The sequence below is a fragment of the Rhincodon typus genome, chromosome 13 (assembly GCF_021869965.1).
Source record: "Rhincodon typus isolate 14 chromosome 13, sRhiTyp1.1, whole genome shotgun sequence".
NCBI lineage: Eukaryota > Metazoa > Chordata > Chondrichthyes > Orectolobiformes > Rhincodontidae > Rhincodon > Rhincodon typus.
The window spans coordinates 29,517,632-29,533,420 of NC_063344.1; the positions used below are offsets into that span (position 1 = coordinate 29,517,632).

General features: G+C 38.1%; 1 protein-coding gene across 2 annotated transcripts in view; it reads left to right on the forward strand.

Annotated features, from left to right (window-relative positions):
- The first annotated feature begins 5,105 nt into the window (after positions 1-5,105).
- Positions 5,106-15,789, forward strand: part of LOC109934888 — a 28,611-nt gene continuing 17,927 nt past the window's right edge. Inside the window, exons 1-4 of one of the 2 annotated variants that reach the window (XM_048604657.1) lie at positions 5,106-5,355; positions 6,176-6,334; positions 9,847-9,972; positions 14,984-15,124. In XM_048604657.1, the coding sequence (XP_048460614.1) occupies positions 5,145-5,355; positions 6,176-6,334; positions 9,847-9,972; positions 14,984-15,124 (637 nt within the window). In that variant the 5' untranslated portion in view covers positions 5,106-5,144. Of the gene's footprint in view, positions 5,356-6,175; positions 6,365-9,846; positions 9,973-14,983; positions 15,125-15,789 lie in introns of those variants that run through there. The other variant, XM_048604658.1, reaches the window with a different exon arrangement.

The window sequence follows — 15,789 nt, forward strand, 5'->3', positions numbered from 1 at the left end:
AGGCTGATCCTTCAAGGCAGCAGAGAGGAAATGATGCCTTTGGTCTACCTGCTTTTTTTGCATGTGACCCTATACCGAAATCCCTCCCCATACCCCCAAAAGGGCATAAAGGTCACAGGGCACCATTTCCATTGATGAGTGTTATCTTGATTTCATGGCCAATATTTATATTTCAATCATCATCACAAAAACAAATAATCTGGTAATTATCACGCTGCAGTTTTTTTGAGAGCTAATTGTGCCAAATTGTTTGCCACATTTTCCACAAAACAATAGTGACTACACTTCAATGGTCCACTTTGAGGTCCTAAGGTTGTGAAAGGTATAATTTAATCAAGACTCAATTTTCATTTATGCATAATGTACTTCATCTCTTTTTATTAAGTAGTAGATCTACCACGATACCTGCAACCGCTTTTCAATTAATATGCGCTTATCGTGGTCTTCTTTGACTGAGGAATGTCATGTGGCTAAGCAGGATATATTCAACACATGGTTATTTGGTAAAATTGTTTTATCTCAGTACTGTTACCACATTTTCACAAAAAATGCAGTAAAATGTCAAATGGAGCTAAATTCCCTTGTTCCTTTTGTTCTCAAAGCTTTGTAAACAAGATAAACTTTCAAAAATAAGGCAACATTATTAAAATAATTCTTCGTATACTTTGTCATAAATTGTTATATTGTGATAATTAAAGCAAATACTGCGAATGCCGGAAGTCTGAAATAAGAACAAAAAATGTTGTTCATATTCAGCAAGTTTGGCACCGGTTCTGGAGAGGTAAACAGTTAACATTTCAAATTAAATACAACATCTACAGAACAATTATAAAAATACGGTGTTAATACATAGTAAAATTCAAATGGGGTATTGTTCATGTTATATTCCTATTCCGCAAGATCAACACCTTTCAAAACGCGAGTTTGTTTCAGCGAGTGTGCCTTTTCAAAATAGAACGTGTGTGGATGTTCGACATACTGATCAAACTTTCTCCGTGGAATACATTAGTCATCTGAAACAATGAAAATGCCATTATGGAAATATCAAATACTTTTCAGACTTTAGTACTGACTGTGGAATTTCGCATAATATGAGGCATATCACAGGTTGTTGGACTGGAACAGATTTTGTAACCCCTTGTCTCAGATTATGAGATACATTTTAGGTAAAAACGGGAAGAAATCGCGGTTTTCACTAACTCATTCCATCTCAAAATGCTTCATATCCAAACGTTTATCTTAGTAAGACGTGCTCATGTTGTAACTTCATATAAAATTAACACTATTATTGCAAATATTAATCTGAACAGAACAATTTGATACATAAAAAGAACTTCTAGCTCCTTATAAAACTTGTTTTACAGAATTTCAGAAAGCCACAAATCATGTAAAAGCAATATACTGAAGAATCTGAAAGAAAAACAGAAATTGCTGGAGAAATTCTGCAGCTCTGGTAGCATCATTGTGGGAAGAAACAGAGTTAATGTTTTGAGTCCAATGACTTATCTTCGGAATTCAACTCATAATCACTTTTCCCGTGCCCTTTTCCAGCCAAGGAAATGCATTTGTAACCTTATATAAAAAATAAACAGAACCTCCGTTAGTAGTGAAACTATTGGAATCATACCTATTTGTTTAGGCAATATTGAAATGGCACGATTCACGGTGTATTCTGCACATTATTTGGATCAACCGTTACCAAGTTGTAACTCAATAATGTATAACTTTCCCAAAGAGTCCAATAATATCTGCATTCCGCAAATGTGGCAAGCATGATTTATTATGCAGGAGTTCCTCCAGGTGTTCATTTGTATTCAAGAAAACGTCGTCAATATAGAAATGGGTATTTTGACCCGACTTCCAAATTTCAGCTGCAGTCGTACGAAGTATGATTCTTATGTATAGATAGATGCTGGACTACATTTGGGTGAAAATCATACCTAAACTGGTACCTTTTCGGATTTTTAGAACGTCGTCCGCTCACGACAAACAAGAAACGGGATGGAGTGAGATGTTAGCAACATGTGGAGGAAACGGTTATGGCGGAAGACACAGATATAATGTCAGATTTATAATCAAACGGATCTTTTGTGTTCACGGTGATATGGCTGGCGAGGAATTGAGTGTGTATCAAATCTTGTACAGTAATACAAAATCTGTGCATGTCAAGTAAACGCAGCCTCAGGATAAGCATTGTTTAGTTAATGTTTGATGCAAAGTTTTTGTTGGTTGGAACCTGCGGGTGAATTTCAGGCTCCATGTCAACAGTTGACTGTGTTTCCTCGCCAGCGTTTTGCATCCAGTCTGTGCGATTTGGAGTGTTGAAAAAAGCACCTTCGTTACAGTAAAGATGATAAACTTTCATCGCATACATTTAGATAAGCAATTTGAGTGTTTGCTGCATTACCCCTTTCCAAAGACGACATCCTAAAATTGTTTGCAAGCTGCAGTCTATGAAGTCTTTAGGGTGCGATATAAATTCATGTTATTGTTGTCATTTATGTGTGCATTCCGTGCTTCATCTGAATCTACAACTGGGAAGAGAATCTTCTTCCCTCCATCCATTTTAAATGTAAAGTAAATATAACCTCTCCTCATAGCCATGAAACTATTGAACATTTATGGTGTTAATGTAATTGTTGAATCTGAGTACGGACGGTATTTCAATTAATAGACACTCCTAGTAATTAAAAAAAGACATGCAAAAATCGCAAGCTATAACAACGAATTACATTATTGTGAATAACAAGAGAGAGGTACGCAAGTATTGAAAATCAAACTAATAGTTTAGTTCTTGTTACAGTTCCACCTAGACCAAAATATGTTTCCCAATTATTAAATGTAGGATTATAACATCGACAAAGCTAGTAACAGATGGCCCATGATATGAAACCGCATATATGTCAACAGCGTATAGAGACATGTCAAATATTCACTTGAAGGCATAATCTCATGATCAGAATCATACGAATACGTTTAGGTATCACAATTATGCATTACAATAAAAGAAACTTCGTAAATATTTGAAACTTACTAATGCAGTTTCTTCACAACATGATTTGCTAGTACAGATTTGCGTCTTCTGGAAACTGAGTTTTAGTGAAGTAGCGAGCAAAATCATCAGGTAAAAGAAAACCTACCTTTCTGCTTCCAGATTAAAGAAGGATAAATTTATCATACAATTTAGCATAAATGAGTAGTTTGAATTGACCACGATAAATACAGATTCAATTCCAGTTAAATCGTTCAGATTTAGATGTTGGATCGTGACTTGAATAAACATGAAACTTTTATTTCATGTATTTTAAAATAATGCAGTCAACAAACCAAATTAGCAGTGTGGACAAACTGGAGGCTGGAAGAACACAGCAGGCCAGGCAGCATCTGGAGGAAAGGAGCAGTCAATGTTTCGGATATTACTCTTCTTCAGGACCGGACGTGGGAGATGTGGGTGTAGGGGGAGGGGTGGAGGCAGAATGGAGTTAGCGGGTACCAACCGACATTTACAATAAACCCTCGGACTCCCATGGCTACCTAGAGTACATCTCTTTCCACCCTTAATCCTGCAAAAACTCCATCCCATTTTCCCAATTCCTCCGTCTCAGTAGCATCTGCTCTGATGAGGAGACATTCCATTCCCAAGCATCCTGGATGTCTGCCTTTTTCAAACAACACTCTTTTCCCCTTCTGTCATCCAGACAGCCCTTCAGTGCGCCTCCTCCATTCCCCACGCCACAGCTCTTAACCACCACCACAAAACATAACTGAAATTGGAGAATTCAATGTTGAGTCCTCAGGGCTGTAGGGTGCCCGGATGATAAGGTGTTGTTCTCCAAATTTGCATTGCGAGTCGCTACACTGGAGGAGGCCGAGGACCGACACGTCAGAGGGGGAGTGGAGCGAGGAGTTGAAATGGGCGGTGACCGGGAGGTTGGGTTGGCCGTTACACGCCAGGCAGAGATGGTCGATGAAATGGTCACCTGCAAACATAATTAAAATCGGTCCTCCTTGTCCTCACTTTCCACCTCACCAACCTCCGCATCCAACATATCATCCTCAAACACTTTCGCCAACTCCAATTAGACCCCACTGCCCAGAACATCTTCCACTCCCCAACTGTCTCTTTCGCAAGGACCATTGCCTTTGCCACACTCCCCACCAACTACACCAACCTGCCCGGTACCTTCACCTGTAACTGTAAAAGATGCAACATCTGCCCACACACCATCTCCCTCACCTCCATCCAGGGCCCTAAACAGCCCTTCCAAGTGAGATAGAGCTTCACCTGCATCTCCTCCAACCTAGTCTATTGTATCCGGTGCTCCCCATGGTAGTCTTCCCCACGTCGGTGAGACCAAAGGTAGACAGGTGACCATTTCATCGACCATCTCCGCCTGGCCTGGAACGGCCAACCTAACCTCCCGGTCACCGCCCACCCCCCCTCTGAAGTGTCGGTCCTCGGCCTCCTCCAGTGTAGCGACTCGCAATGCAAATTTGTAGAACAACACCTTATCATCCGGGCACCCTATAGCCCTGAGGACTCAACATTGAGTTCTCCAACTTCAAATAACCTTCCCAACCATTCTCCCTCCGCCACTGCCCTTCAGCCTCATCTCCTCCCTTCCATTCCACCTTCTGGCCCTCCTTTCCAGCCACCAAACGGATTCATCCCTCCCATCGACCAACCAGGTCGTACCTACCACCCGTGTCCACCTATCACCACCATTCTGCCTCGACCCCTTCCCCCCCACCTTTATCTGCAGCTGCCCCTATCCCCACATGCAGACCTGAAGAAGGGTAATACCCGAAAGGTGACTGCTCCTTTCCTCCAGATGCTGCATGATCTGCTGTGTTCTTCCAGCCTCCTGTTTGTCTCCTTGGATTCCAGCATCTGTAGCTTTTTTTTTGTCTCTAACCAAATTAGCAGTGCGATTGATCTGAGCAGGACTTTTCAAAACGCCGTAAACAAAGTTTGTAGTTCGCGCCTTTGAAATAGGATGCTTGTGCTGTTGAAGATCCAATCGGCAGGGAGTGGGGCGGGACTCCCGAAGTCCAGATTCTGTATTAGACCTTCCTTGACGGGGATTCGTGAAACAGTCGAGGAATCCGGTAGCTGTCGGCGTAAGGTTCTGGGAGCCGGTACAATGGAGAGGTACGAGGCAGCCATGGTGCTGGGAGCTCTTGGGAATGCTATTGGTTATCACAATTTTTGCAATGAGTGCAACAAACCTGGACTAAAATTGACGGAGTCAGATTTATCAAGAGAAATAGACACAATGATTTCAAAACCATTTCGGTGGCCGGCTCCATTTGATACTCTCATGCACATAGCAACTGCTGAAGCATTAACCTCTGGTGAGTTTTCTGTTGGCCTTCGATTTCCTTTCCTCTTGCTCTTTTGTTTCGTGATCTTGCTTTGTCCATTTTGTTTCGTTTATCTTTTGTTCTGGTTGATATTGGTAAATCCTAACTCGGCCCAACCTTAAACACAGCTGATTCACGCGATTCCACGACACAGGGAAGCCAATCCTCGTGTGACTTTACCTGTGAAGATAGGAATGTTGTAGTGCTTGTCTCAGCACGGTGACTGTATGTTATACCGCTTGCCTCGGACCTATATATTACAGCATCAACTTGTAATGTACCGAGCGCCTTTAACCCAGCGAACTACCCAATTTAAACGATCAACCCTACATCACTCTCCGTTTGCTCTGACCAGATCGTGACACTGAAATACTAAAGAAACTGCTGCCTTCCATCTACATCATATATGGATATGAAAGATAAACTTCGAAGTACCTCAAAGTACTAATTTAGGTACCATTTAACAATACTGTTGATGGACGAAGCTGTAGTTTGAAAAGTCGACTCATCACTGGTAAACTAAAAATGTAATTTCACCACTTTGCTTTAAAAAAATCACATTTTTAAATCGTGCTATAAGCGTGCTTTTAACAAATACTTCAAGAGGAGCTCCATCCCCTCGGCACCAAAACTCCGTCAGTCAAGGTTTTAATCTGATGAGTACTTCCAACATCTTCAAATGTATTACATTATATTCCATATATTTTTGTATGTGCTAAATATTTAAGGCTCTTTCATGTGTTTGATTTAAACACTTATCAAAGACGACCTAATCGCTCAAAGTAATAAGCAGTCTGTGCCATTCTTTCAGAAAGGGGTTCCGTCCAAGAACTGTGCAGCCAGGCAGCGAAGAGATACCTCATTACACTGCATAGGTATCAAAAATGTCATCCAAAAATCGTATCAGACGGAGCCCAAGTTCAGTCAAAAAACTATGCATCCAGAGGATACACTTCCTTCAGTCGAAAAGGTGAAAACCATTTCATCTAATTTTCGCAATGTATGTGTCTATTCATTGCGCTTCGAGGCTGCGAAATATTAGTGTAACGATTGGATGAAATGTGGGTAGGTTAGATTTACGATGAGGTGAAAACAAAGAACAATTCGTAACCGATAATTAGTACAAATTAATATTTAGATTTCAGTTGATTCAGTTGACATTCTATAATCCGTAATTGAACCTGAAGTAAGATTACAGTGAGGCAGCTATTCCTCTAAATGTGTTTTCTTCATATATTTTACACGTTAAATTTGTGCAGGTAATCTTTTTCAGATATTTTGTCACCAGCTGTTGCCAGGTTAGACAGGAATAGTCAATGTGCTTCCTGTGCTGTATGATATTCACAATGAAGATTTAGTGACTGACTGCAAGTTAATCAAGTGATAATTTATGGATGGTTACCACTAAAGCACAGTTATGCTTAATATGAATGAGAGATTCCTTTTCAAAAAAAAGTGAACTATACATAAAATACAAAGAAAAATCAAAACTCTCATACATAGGGCAAAATCTTCCATGTGTTATTCACAAGTAGTTTCCAATTTGACAGGAAAGGCAACAGAAGAAAATGTTCAACTGTGAACATCACTGCAGTAATTAAGGAGCGAATGGCCATAAAGTATGTCCTGAATTTCAGAGAATGTTATATGATTTTCATTAGGGTAACCTTAGCACTGACAGTTAAGGGTTTCAAACAGCGTGTTACAAAAGTGAAATGAAGCCAGGAGGTGACAACATCCTGAAGGACTTGGGGCATGGAATGGGAATGGTGGTTGTGACAACAAAGTATCTTGTGAATGCTATTTCAAGGAGTATGAAATCATGACAATTCTGTAAAGTTCGACACGGTCCCTAACTAGCGGGATCCAATTACAATATTGGTGAGCATAGGATAGAGAAACATAACAAAATGACCACTAATTGGACAGGAGTGGCTTGAGAAAGCAAGGGATACTGCTCATTTAAAAAAAAAACAGAATTTGGAGGAGTAATTGGAGTGGGAGGAAGACACTTCAGTATTATAAATGATCAGGATGAGGTGAGTCAAACGTAAGAAGAGTGGACATGGATAGGAGATCCAGAAGGAGATAGTGGCTAAAGTACCTGCATAGAAGGTCATCCCTTTGGAACCCAATATTTCCTTGAAATATTTTTAGAGTTAACATTTAGAGTGATAGTTGAAAGAATTTTACAGGAACCATTGTCATTGAGAAGAGGAATCTGAAATTATTGCTCATTTCCATGATGTTCCTGGAATTGTAAGAATTTGACTTTGAAGAAGGATGTTTGAAATTATTAGGAATGGTAATTCCAGATCATAAGATCATAGAATGACTACAGCACAGACTTCTTTTGATCTATAAGGAATTAAAGAATTAACACAGCCCACTCTGTCTGTACTAGCCCTCTGTGAGATTAATCCATTTAGTACCATTCACATGGTTTTCCCCATAGCCTTGTAAATTTTCTTTTTCAGATAATGATGCAACTCCATTTTGAAAGCTTTGAGTGAACATACCCCTACCATACTCTCATGTAGTGCATTCCAGATCCAAACCACTAATTGCATGGAAAAAGTATTTATTTGTGTTTTCCTTTGCTTGTTTTGTTAATTGCCTTAAATCTGTGACCTCTTGTTCTCAATCATTCCACCAATGGTAGTAATGTCTCTCTTTCCATTCTATCCAGACAATGGAAAACTGTAGTATTCATGGAACAGATGCACTTGAGTTTATGGCCATTCACAGTGTTCCTATTACTATTTCAAAACACTTTCACAAAATAAATTGTTTTTTCTTTAGCCGTAGCGATATATTATGTAGTGAAAGTTGGCTATTATAAGCATTAACAACATATCTGAGTGATACTGTAGCAGATAAAATTAAAATCTTAAATGTTAATAAAAATAGCAAAAGTTCCAAATCTAATCCCACAAACACTGTAAAATAGTTGAAGGTCCTAGAAAATAAATTGAGTGCCAGAGAGCAGCCAAAGTAGTACCCATTTTTACAAAGAAAAGATTGGTATACTGGATTAACATAGTGTGGTTTGCTGTACATTGGTGAATGGAAACATCTTTAAGGATGACATTACAATGCATCTGGATAACAAAAAAAAGTTAGAAGATGCCAACACTGAATTTATAATTGTGCTTGTCATTGATTTTTTTTTGATGAGGTAACAAAGATGGTAGCTAGGATGAATTTAGTGTCCATGGACTTTAGGAGAGTTTGACAAGGTACCACATAGGAAATTATTCATGATGTTGAACAGGTTTGGAATTACTAGAAGAATAGCAATGAAACCATGCATTTTTTAATGGGTGAAAATGGACAGTAGGAATATTTAGAGTTGCTGGAAGTCAATGGTGATATCCCTCAGGATTCAGGTCTGCACTATTGCCTTTCACTATGTTATTCAATTATTTGGCTACAGGTCAAGAGGGAATGGTTTTGACATTTATAGATGATGCCAAAATATGAGGAAGATTTAATTGTTCCAAAGCTCAAAAGAAGTTGTAAAGGGATATTGATAAGCTAAGGGAATAAGCTGAAAAATGACAGATGGAATTCAATGTTAGTAAGTGTAATGTGATTCACTTCAATTGGAATAGAGCTTGATATAATAGAAGAGAAGAGAGGTTTGTTGGTATGTCTGCACAGATATTAAAGGCAACAGTTCCAGTTGATCAGGCTGTGAGAAAAAAATTCTAGGTTTTATCTCAAATGGTACAGAATATGAACGCCAAGAGGTCATGAAGAGCTTACATGAAATTTTAAGATCTTGATTAGAGAATGGGACATCATACTATAGGAAATATTTTGGAACTACAAAACAGTAAAACACGGATATGGTAGACAATGTTGGGTATTAGAAAATACAGAAGTGACAAAAGAATTGAAACATTGTGACTTTTTTTGTCATAACAATGAAGATTACAGGGCAATACCATATCATGTGATTAAAATTATAGAAAAAATTGCATATGGGAAATAGGAGAACACTTTTTTTTAGCTTTGAGGCATAGAGTTCATACTTTGCTGATTTAATGTCTATAGAAACACAAACAGAAATTGCTGGTAAAAACTCAGCAAGTCTGGTAGCATCTCTGGAGAGAAAGCAGATTTCAGGCCAGTGACACTGATGAGATTTTTCCAGCAATTTCTCTTTGTGTTTCTGATTTCCAGCATTTGAAGTGCTTTGTTTTATTTCATTTCTATAGAATCTGAGTTGCACATTTGTGATATACATAGGTTTCAATATACCATGAGATGATAAGGTGAGGTTTAGTTATACAGTCCACTAATTAAATATTGACGGATTTAAGTGAATGTGTATTATCCACTAGATTGTAAATAAGTATAATTTAAAGCTGGCTTTTTAAGGGGTAATAATTAGCATTGTTTTAGTAACACTGGTATGTACAAGTGATGTGGAATTTGAAGCACCACTGGTAATTGCTGTCACATATCAATCCACAGAACCTAAATTTGGAGCAGCTGCAAGAACAATGTGTATTGGTATGTGCTATTCAAAGGCAGAGCAACTGAATGACCTCCTCCAAGCCAGCATTGAATGTGGTCGAATGACGCACAGTTATCCAGCAGGTAACATGTGAAAGATTAAGTAATACCATTTCAGCAATATATGCATGTACCCCATGAACGTCAAGATAATTGTTCCAATACAATTACAAAAGCCACAAGATAAATTTGCTCATCTTTTTTGCCAATAGCATTTAAAATTTACTGGAATAAGGACCAGAGCATAAATTCTAATGCTATACTCAGAAACTCCACTTTGCAAAGCACTTATTCCAGCTTGACCTACACCAGCTGTACAGTACTATGTAGATGCTATAAATAGCAACAATTTATTAAAGTAGGCAAGAAATTTATCATCTCTATTCTTAAGTAAAACAATAAGAAAAAGTAAACTGGAAATTAATTAGAACTGTTTTAAACAATATGTTACTTCTGGTGTGTTTATTTTGTCTAAACCTTCACGTCCGTTATGTAATTCCACGGAAATAAGCCATTCCACCCAAATATTTATGGTGCTTATGCTCCACGTGTGCTTCCCACCATACTCTCCTTATTTAACTTTAACAGAATAACCTTGAATCCCTCCTACCTCAAATGCTCATCCAGCCTCCTGCTCTATTTTCCAATGCATTTATAGAATGGAAAACCCAAACAATTTGTGAATGGAAAACTGCATACCTGATCCATGTGTGGCTTCACGCATCATTTTTGTCTTCTCATACTGGGATCAGGTTTGTAAAGCAGCTTGTAAGCCATATCAGAGTGTGAACAGAATAGGCAGTCTTGTTAGAAGATCAGTCTCAGTTCATGCCTACTCAGTTCATCTATAGCCCCTCTGTGCCCCCCATGTACCCTCACCCAGTTTGCAATAAATGGATTCCACAGATTCCACAGCAATATCAATAGAAAATCTTTTGCCGGGGGAAGGGTGGGGAGGTAAACCTCCCACCATTTATCAAGAGTTGTCATATCATTGATACTCTGAAAAACATGCATTATGACATGTCAAAAATAACTGTAATCCTTTTAGCTTGTATCAACAGACCAGAAAGTATATTAAAGAGACAATGTGTGTTTATAACTTCTTGAAAGTGTCATTCATTCTCAGATAATGGAACACCTGCTTTACTGAAACCCGTCAGCACTTGAAATTCAGCCAAGTATTTTTAATGGCCACAGCTGCCAAAACAATAGTTAACCCCCGAGAAGGGAATAATAGAAAGTCTCATTTCACATTCGGAGTAGAGTGCCTGAAAAATGAATGTGGGAGGATTAGATTTCTTTCAAGTAGAAATTTTTTCAACTGTCAAAATCAATTTTTAATCAACAAAAGCCATTTAAATCATTATAGAAAATATGACAACACAGGCTGATGGGACATTTTGGAACATTTTTCACTGCATTATAATGTTTTCTCTGATGGAAAAGCTTTGTAATGTATCAGAATGAATGCATTAGACTAGTCAATTTAAGGATCAACTTAGTTTTAAAGGACAGATCTCTGTGATAAATCACTATGTTAAACATATCGATATTACAACACAATACCAAATTGTGAGTTTTGAAGGTATGGGCAGAAATGAAGCATTTTTAAGTGAACAGGCAGTAAATAGTGAAATGCCAGAATGATCAGTGCTGAGGCCTCACCTATTTACAGTTTGTGTTAATGATTTAAGTGAAGACAAAGAGAGTAATATACTTAAATTTACAAATGATACAAAACTATGTGTAAAGGTAGGCTGTGAGGAGGATATATATAGGATGCAAAAGGATATAAACAGGTTAACAGAGTGGGCAATAATGTGGCAGATGGAGTATAATGTAGGGAAAGTATGAAGTTATTCACTTGATTGTAAGAACAAAGCAGGATTTTTAAAAAAGGTATGAAACTTCAAAATTTTGATGTTCAATTTGATTTGGGTGTGCTTATACAAAGAATGCAGGAAGTAAACAATCAGTTATAGCAAGCATTTGGGAAAGCCTTCATTGCAAGGGCATTGGAATCTAGGTATAAATGAGTTTGCTACAATTGTAGAGAGCTTGATTAGATGACATCCAAAATATTGAGTGCTGTTTTGGTCTTCAAGTTTAAGGAAAGATAGACTTGCACTGGAGACTGTATGGAAAAGTTCACTAAATTGGAAACACTTTTTTCCTCGAATCCCCTGTAAACCTCCTGGACCTTACCTTAAAAATATGTTCCCTGGTTATTGACCTCTTTATAAAAAGGAAATGTTTCTCCCTATCTATATGCTCAGAACATTGTAGGTATTTTCAATCAAATTGTTCAGACATGTTACCTCTCTCTCGCTCACACACACGCACACACTCATGGTAAAGCATGGACGGCATTTAATTTGCTGAAATCACCCATGACAAAAGATATTGTTGACAGGAAACAGCAGATTTGGGTTCTCCAATGACAGGACAAAGCCAAACAGCACATTTTCCAAACGTCAAGAAGTATAAGCAAGGAACTACATCACTGGCAAGAAGTGGGTATTGGTCATCATTGTAGCACAGACTAGACTAGTCTCCTACACCATACACTCCTTTTTTCTCTCCCTCTATTTTTAGCAATTCTTTCTAATTTTCAGAGTTTGTCTTCTGACTGGCTACTAATCTTTATGGAATTTTGCGTCTTTTCTTTCAACGTGATGTCATCTTTAAATTCCTTAGTTAGCCATATATGGTACATTTTTCCTTATAGTCTTTCTTTTTCACTGAATGTTATGAAATATTACCTTAAATGTCTGCCAGTGCATCTCTACTGACCTATCCCTTATTCTAGTATATTGTTCATGTCAGCCAGCTCTGTCTTTATGCCCATATAATTGCCCTTATTTAAGTTTATAACACTAGTCTTAGACTCACTCGTCTCTCTCAAATTGAATGTGAATTTTAATCATATTGTTATTATCATACCAAGTGGTGTATTTACAATGAAGTCAGTCATTCATGCTGTCCTTTTGCAAATGACCAGATCTGGAATAACATGCATTCTGGTTGTCTATAGAACATGTTATTGTATGAAACTGTCCCAAAAACAGGATGAACTCATCATGCAGGCTATCTTTCCCAGTCTGGTCTGTTTAATCTGCGTGTAGAACTCACCCATTATTGCCATACCCATCTGTAAAACCCAATATTTATTCCAGTAAACCCCTTTTTATGGTGTAACTACTGTTTAGGCGGTCCATAATATATTCCTATAAGTGATGTCTTACCTTCCATAGTTCTTATCTCTACCTAATCTGATTCTACATCTTGTTCTTTTGAGGTAGAACCATCTCTCACTACCATACTAACATGATCCTTAATTAGTAGAGCTACCACACCTCCTGCTCCTAGCTTTCTCTCTTTTGAAATTTTTAAACACCTTCAGGATCCAGCCTTAAATACCCTGCAAATATATTTCTGTATTTGCTACCAATTCATACACTGTTATTTCTAAATGTTCTAAGAACTAATTAATTTTGTTACAAATGCTTGGGAATTCATGCTGGACAGTCTGAAACATTGACAGCATTCAGGCTTGTGATGACAAGTAGCACAGAATGTTCATTCCACACAAGCACCAGGTAATTACCATCTCCAACATGAGAGAATCTAACCATTCGTTCTTCACATAAATGGCTGAACCATTGCCATCACTGAATCACCCACTGACCACCACTTTCTCATGAGTAATTGGAGATGGACAACAAATGTTGGCCTGGTCAGTAATTCCTACATCTATTGAAAGAATATAAAAAATGTGGAAGGTAAGTGTATATTGTTTTTTCATAAGAAATAAGGCAGGAGTAGACCATATGGGTCATCAAGACTGTTCCACCATTTAATATGACCTATGGATAATATTTCACTCCTTTAGTCCACCTGTTGCCTATACTTCTTGTTCCTCTGATAGAATTAAAAGTCTGGCTATCTCAGCCTTAAATGTATTCAATGATGGAGCATCCACAACGCCCAGGCTGGAGAATTCCAAAGAACCAAACCCTTTCAGTAAAGGAATTTCTTGTTATCTTATTTCCAAATGATTGGCCCATAATCCTTAAACTGAGCTCCTGTGTTTTTGATTCCTGAAACAGCAGAAACAGTCTCTCAATGTCTACTTTATCAAGCCCCTTTAGAATTTTATGTCTTTCCCTTCGATCATTTATCACTGTTCTAAATATCAAATAATATAACTACATCTGCAGTTCTTTGTTTTAGTGTATCAGATAATATAAGCTCAATTCAATCGATCTCACATCCTAGGTCATTCCTAGGTATCTGGAACTGACTGTCTGAAAGTATAGTAGAGACAGAAGCCATCAAGATATTGAAGAACTATTTAGATGAGCACTTGAAACACTGCTGTGTACAAGGATACAGGCCAAGTGCTGGTAAAAGAGACTAGAATAGATGGATGTTTGATGACTTGTGCAGACACAATGGGCCTCTTTCAGTGTGGTTAAAAACTCTATGACTCTATATCTTGAGTATGATGCAATGAGATCTTATGAAAAGGATGCAAAATTATTTTCCCAATTCTCTGCACAAAGAGTTTGTAAACTCAGTTATGGCATCAAGGACCATTTCGTTTAGGGAGGGTGTAGACATTCTAGGCTGAGCCTTCTGATCCACTCTTAGCATGTGCAAATGAATGATTCAAGTGAAGCATTTGATACTGGCATGGAAGTGAAGACCTTACAGAGAAGATACACCTTCATATGATGCCCTGTGTATTTTTTTGAATTGGTACCTGCATTACATTTATGTTTGCATCATATTGTTTGCTTCAACATAATATAATATGCATATTAATTTTACTCTGGTATCTTTCATGCACTAGAAATTTGTAATCAAGCTGCGCCCAGAATGATAGGCCTACTGTCTGAGACTAGTTGCTTTTACGATTATGGAAAAAAATTATAAAGTGAATTGTGCGCATCATGATGCGTTGTTTTGTTCTTAAAATATATGGAAATATATAAAATATATGGAACAAACTGATTCTTCATTTCAAACCCATCAGACTTGTACTAAATTATCATCTGAAACATTAAGACTAAAACATGTTCTCCTCTAGGCTTTCTAGGTGCTTTCTGTACAGCACTTTTTATATCATACGCTGTTCAAGGGAAGCCTATTGTTCAGTGGGGATGGAGGATGATGGAAGTAATGCCAACTGCGGAACAGTACTGTGAAAGGAAGATGAAGCACTTTTCAGGTGGTTTCCAGCTTACTAATCTATTTTGTATCCAAGTCTCTCCTTTTTTAATTATTTGTATGATATTTACTTTTAGATTCTTATAAGTATAATTCAAATATTTTATGAATGTAAATAGAATCATAGAATTCTACAGTACAGAAGGAGGCCATCCGACCCATCGTGTCGATAGTGGCTCCTAAAACAGCCACCCAGCTAGTCCCACTCTCCAGCCCTGTCTCTGTAGTCCTATAATTTAACCCCTTTCAAATATATTTCCAGATCTTTTTGGAAATCTCCTACAGAATCTGCCTTCAGTACCCTCCAGGCAGCATATTCCAAATCCTAACAACATTCTGAGTGAAGAAATTTCTCCTCATCTCACTATGAGCTTTTTTGCTGACATACTAACTAGTGGAAATAGAATATCCGGTGGCTCAGTGGTTAGCACTGCTGCCTCACAGCACCGGGGACCTGGGTTTGATTCCACCATCAGGGTGACTGTCTGTGTGGAATTTGCACATTCTCCCTGTGTCTGCGTGGGTTTCTTCCCACAGTCCAAAGGTGTTTAGGCTAGATGGATTGGCCATGCTAAATTGCCCATTGTGTTCAGGGAAGTGTAGATTAGGTGGGTTGTAGGGGGATGGGTCTGGTTGGGATCCTCTGAGAGTTGGTGTGGACTTTTT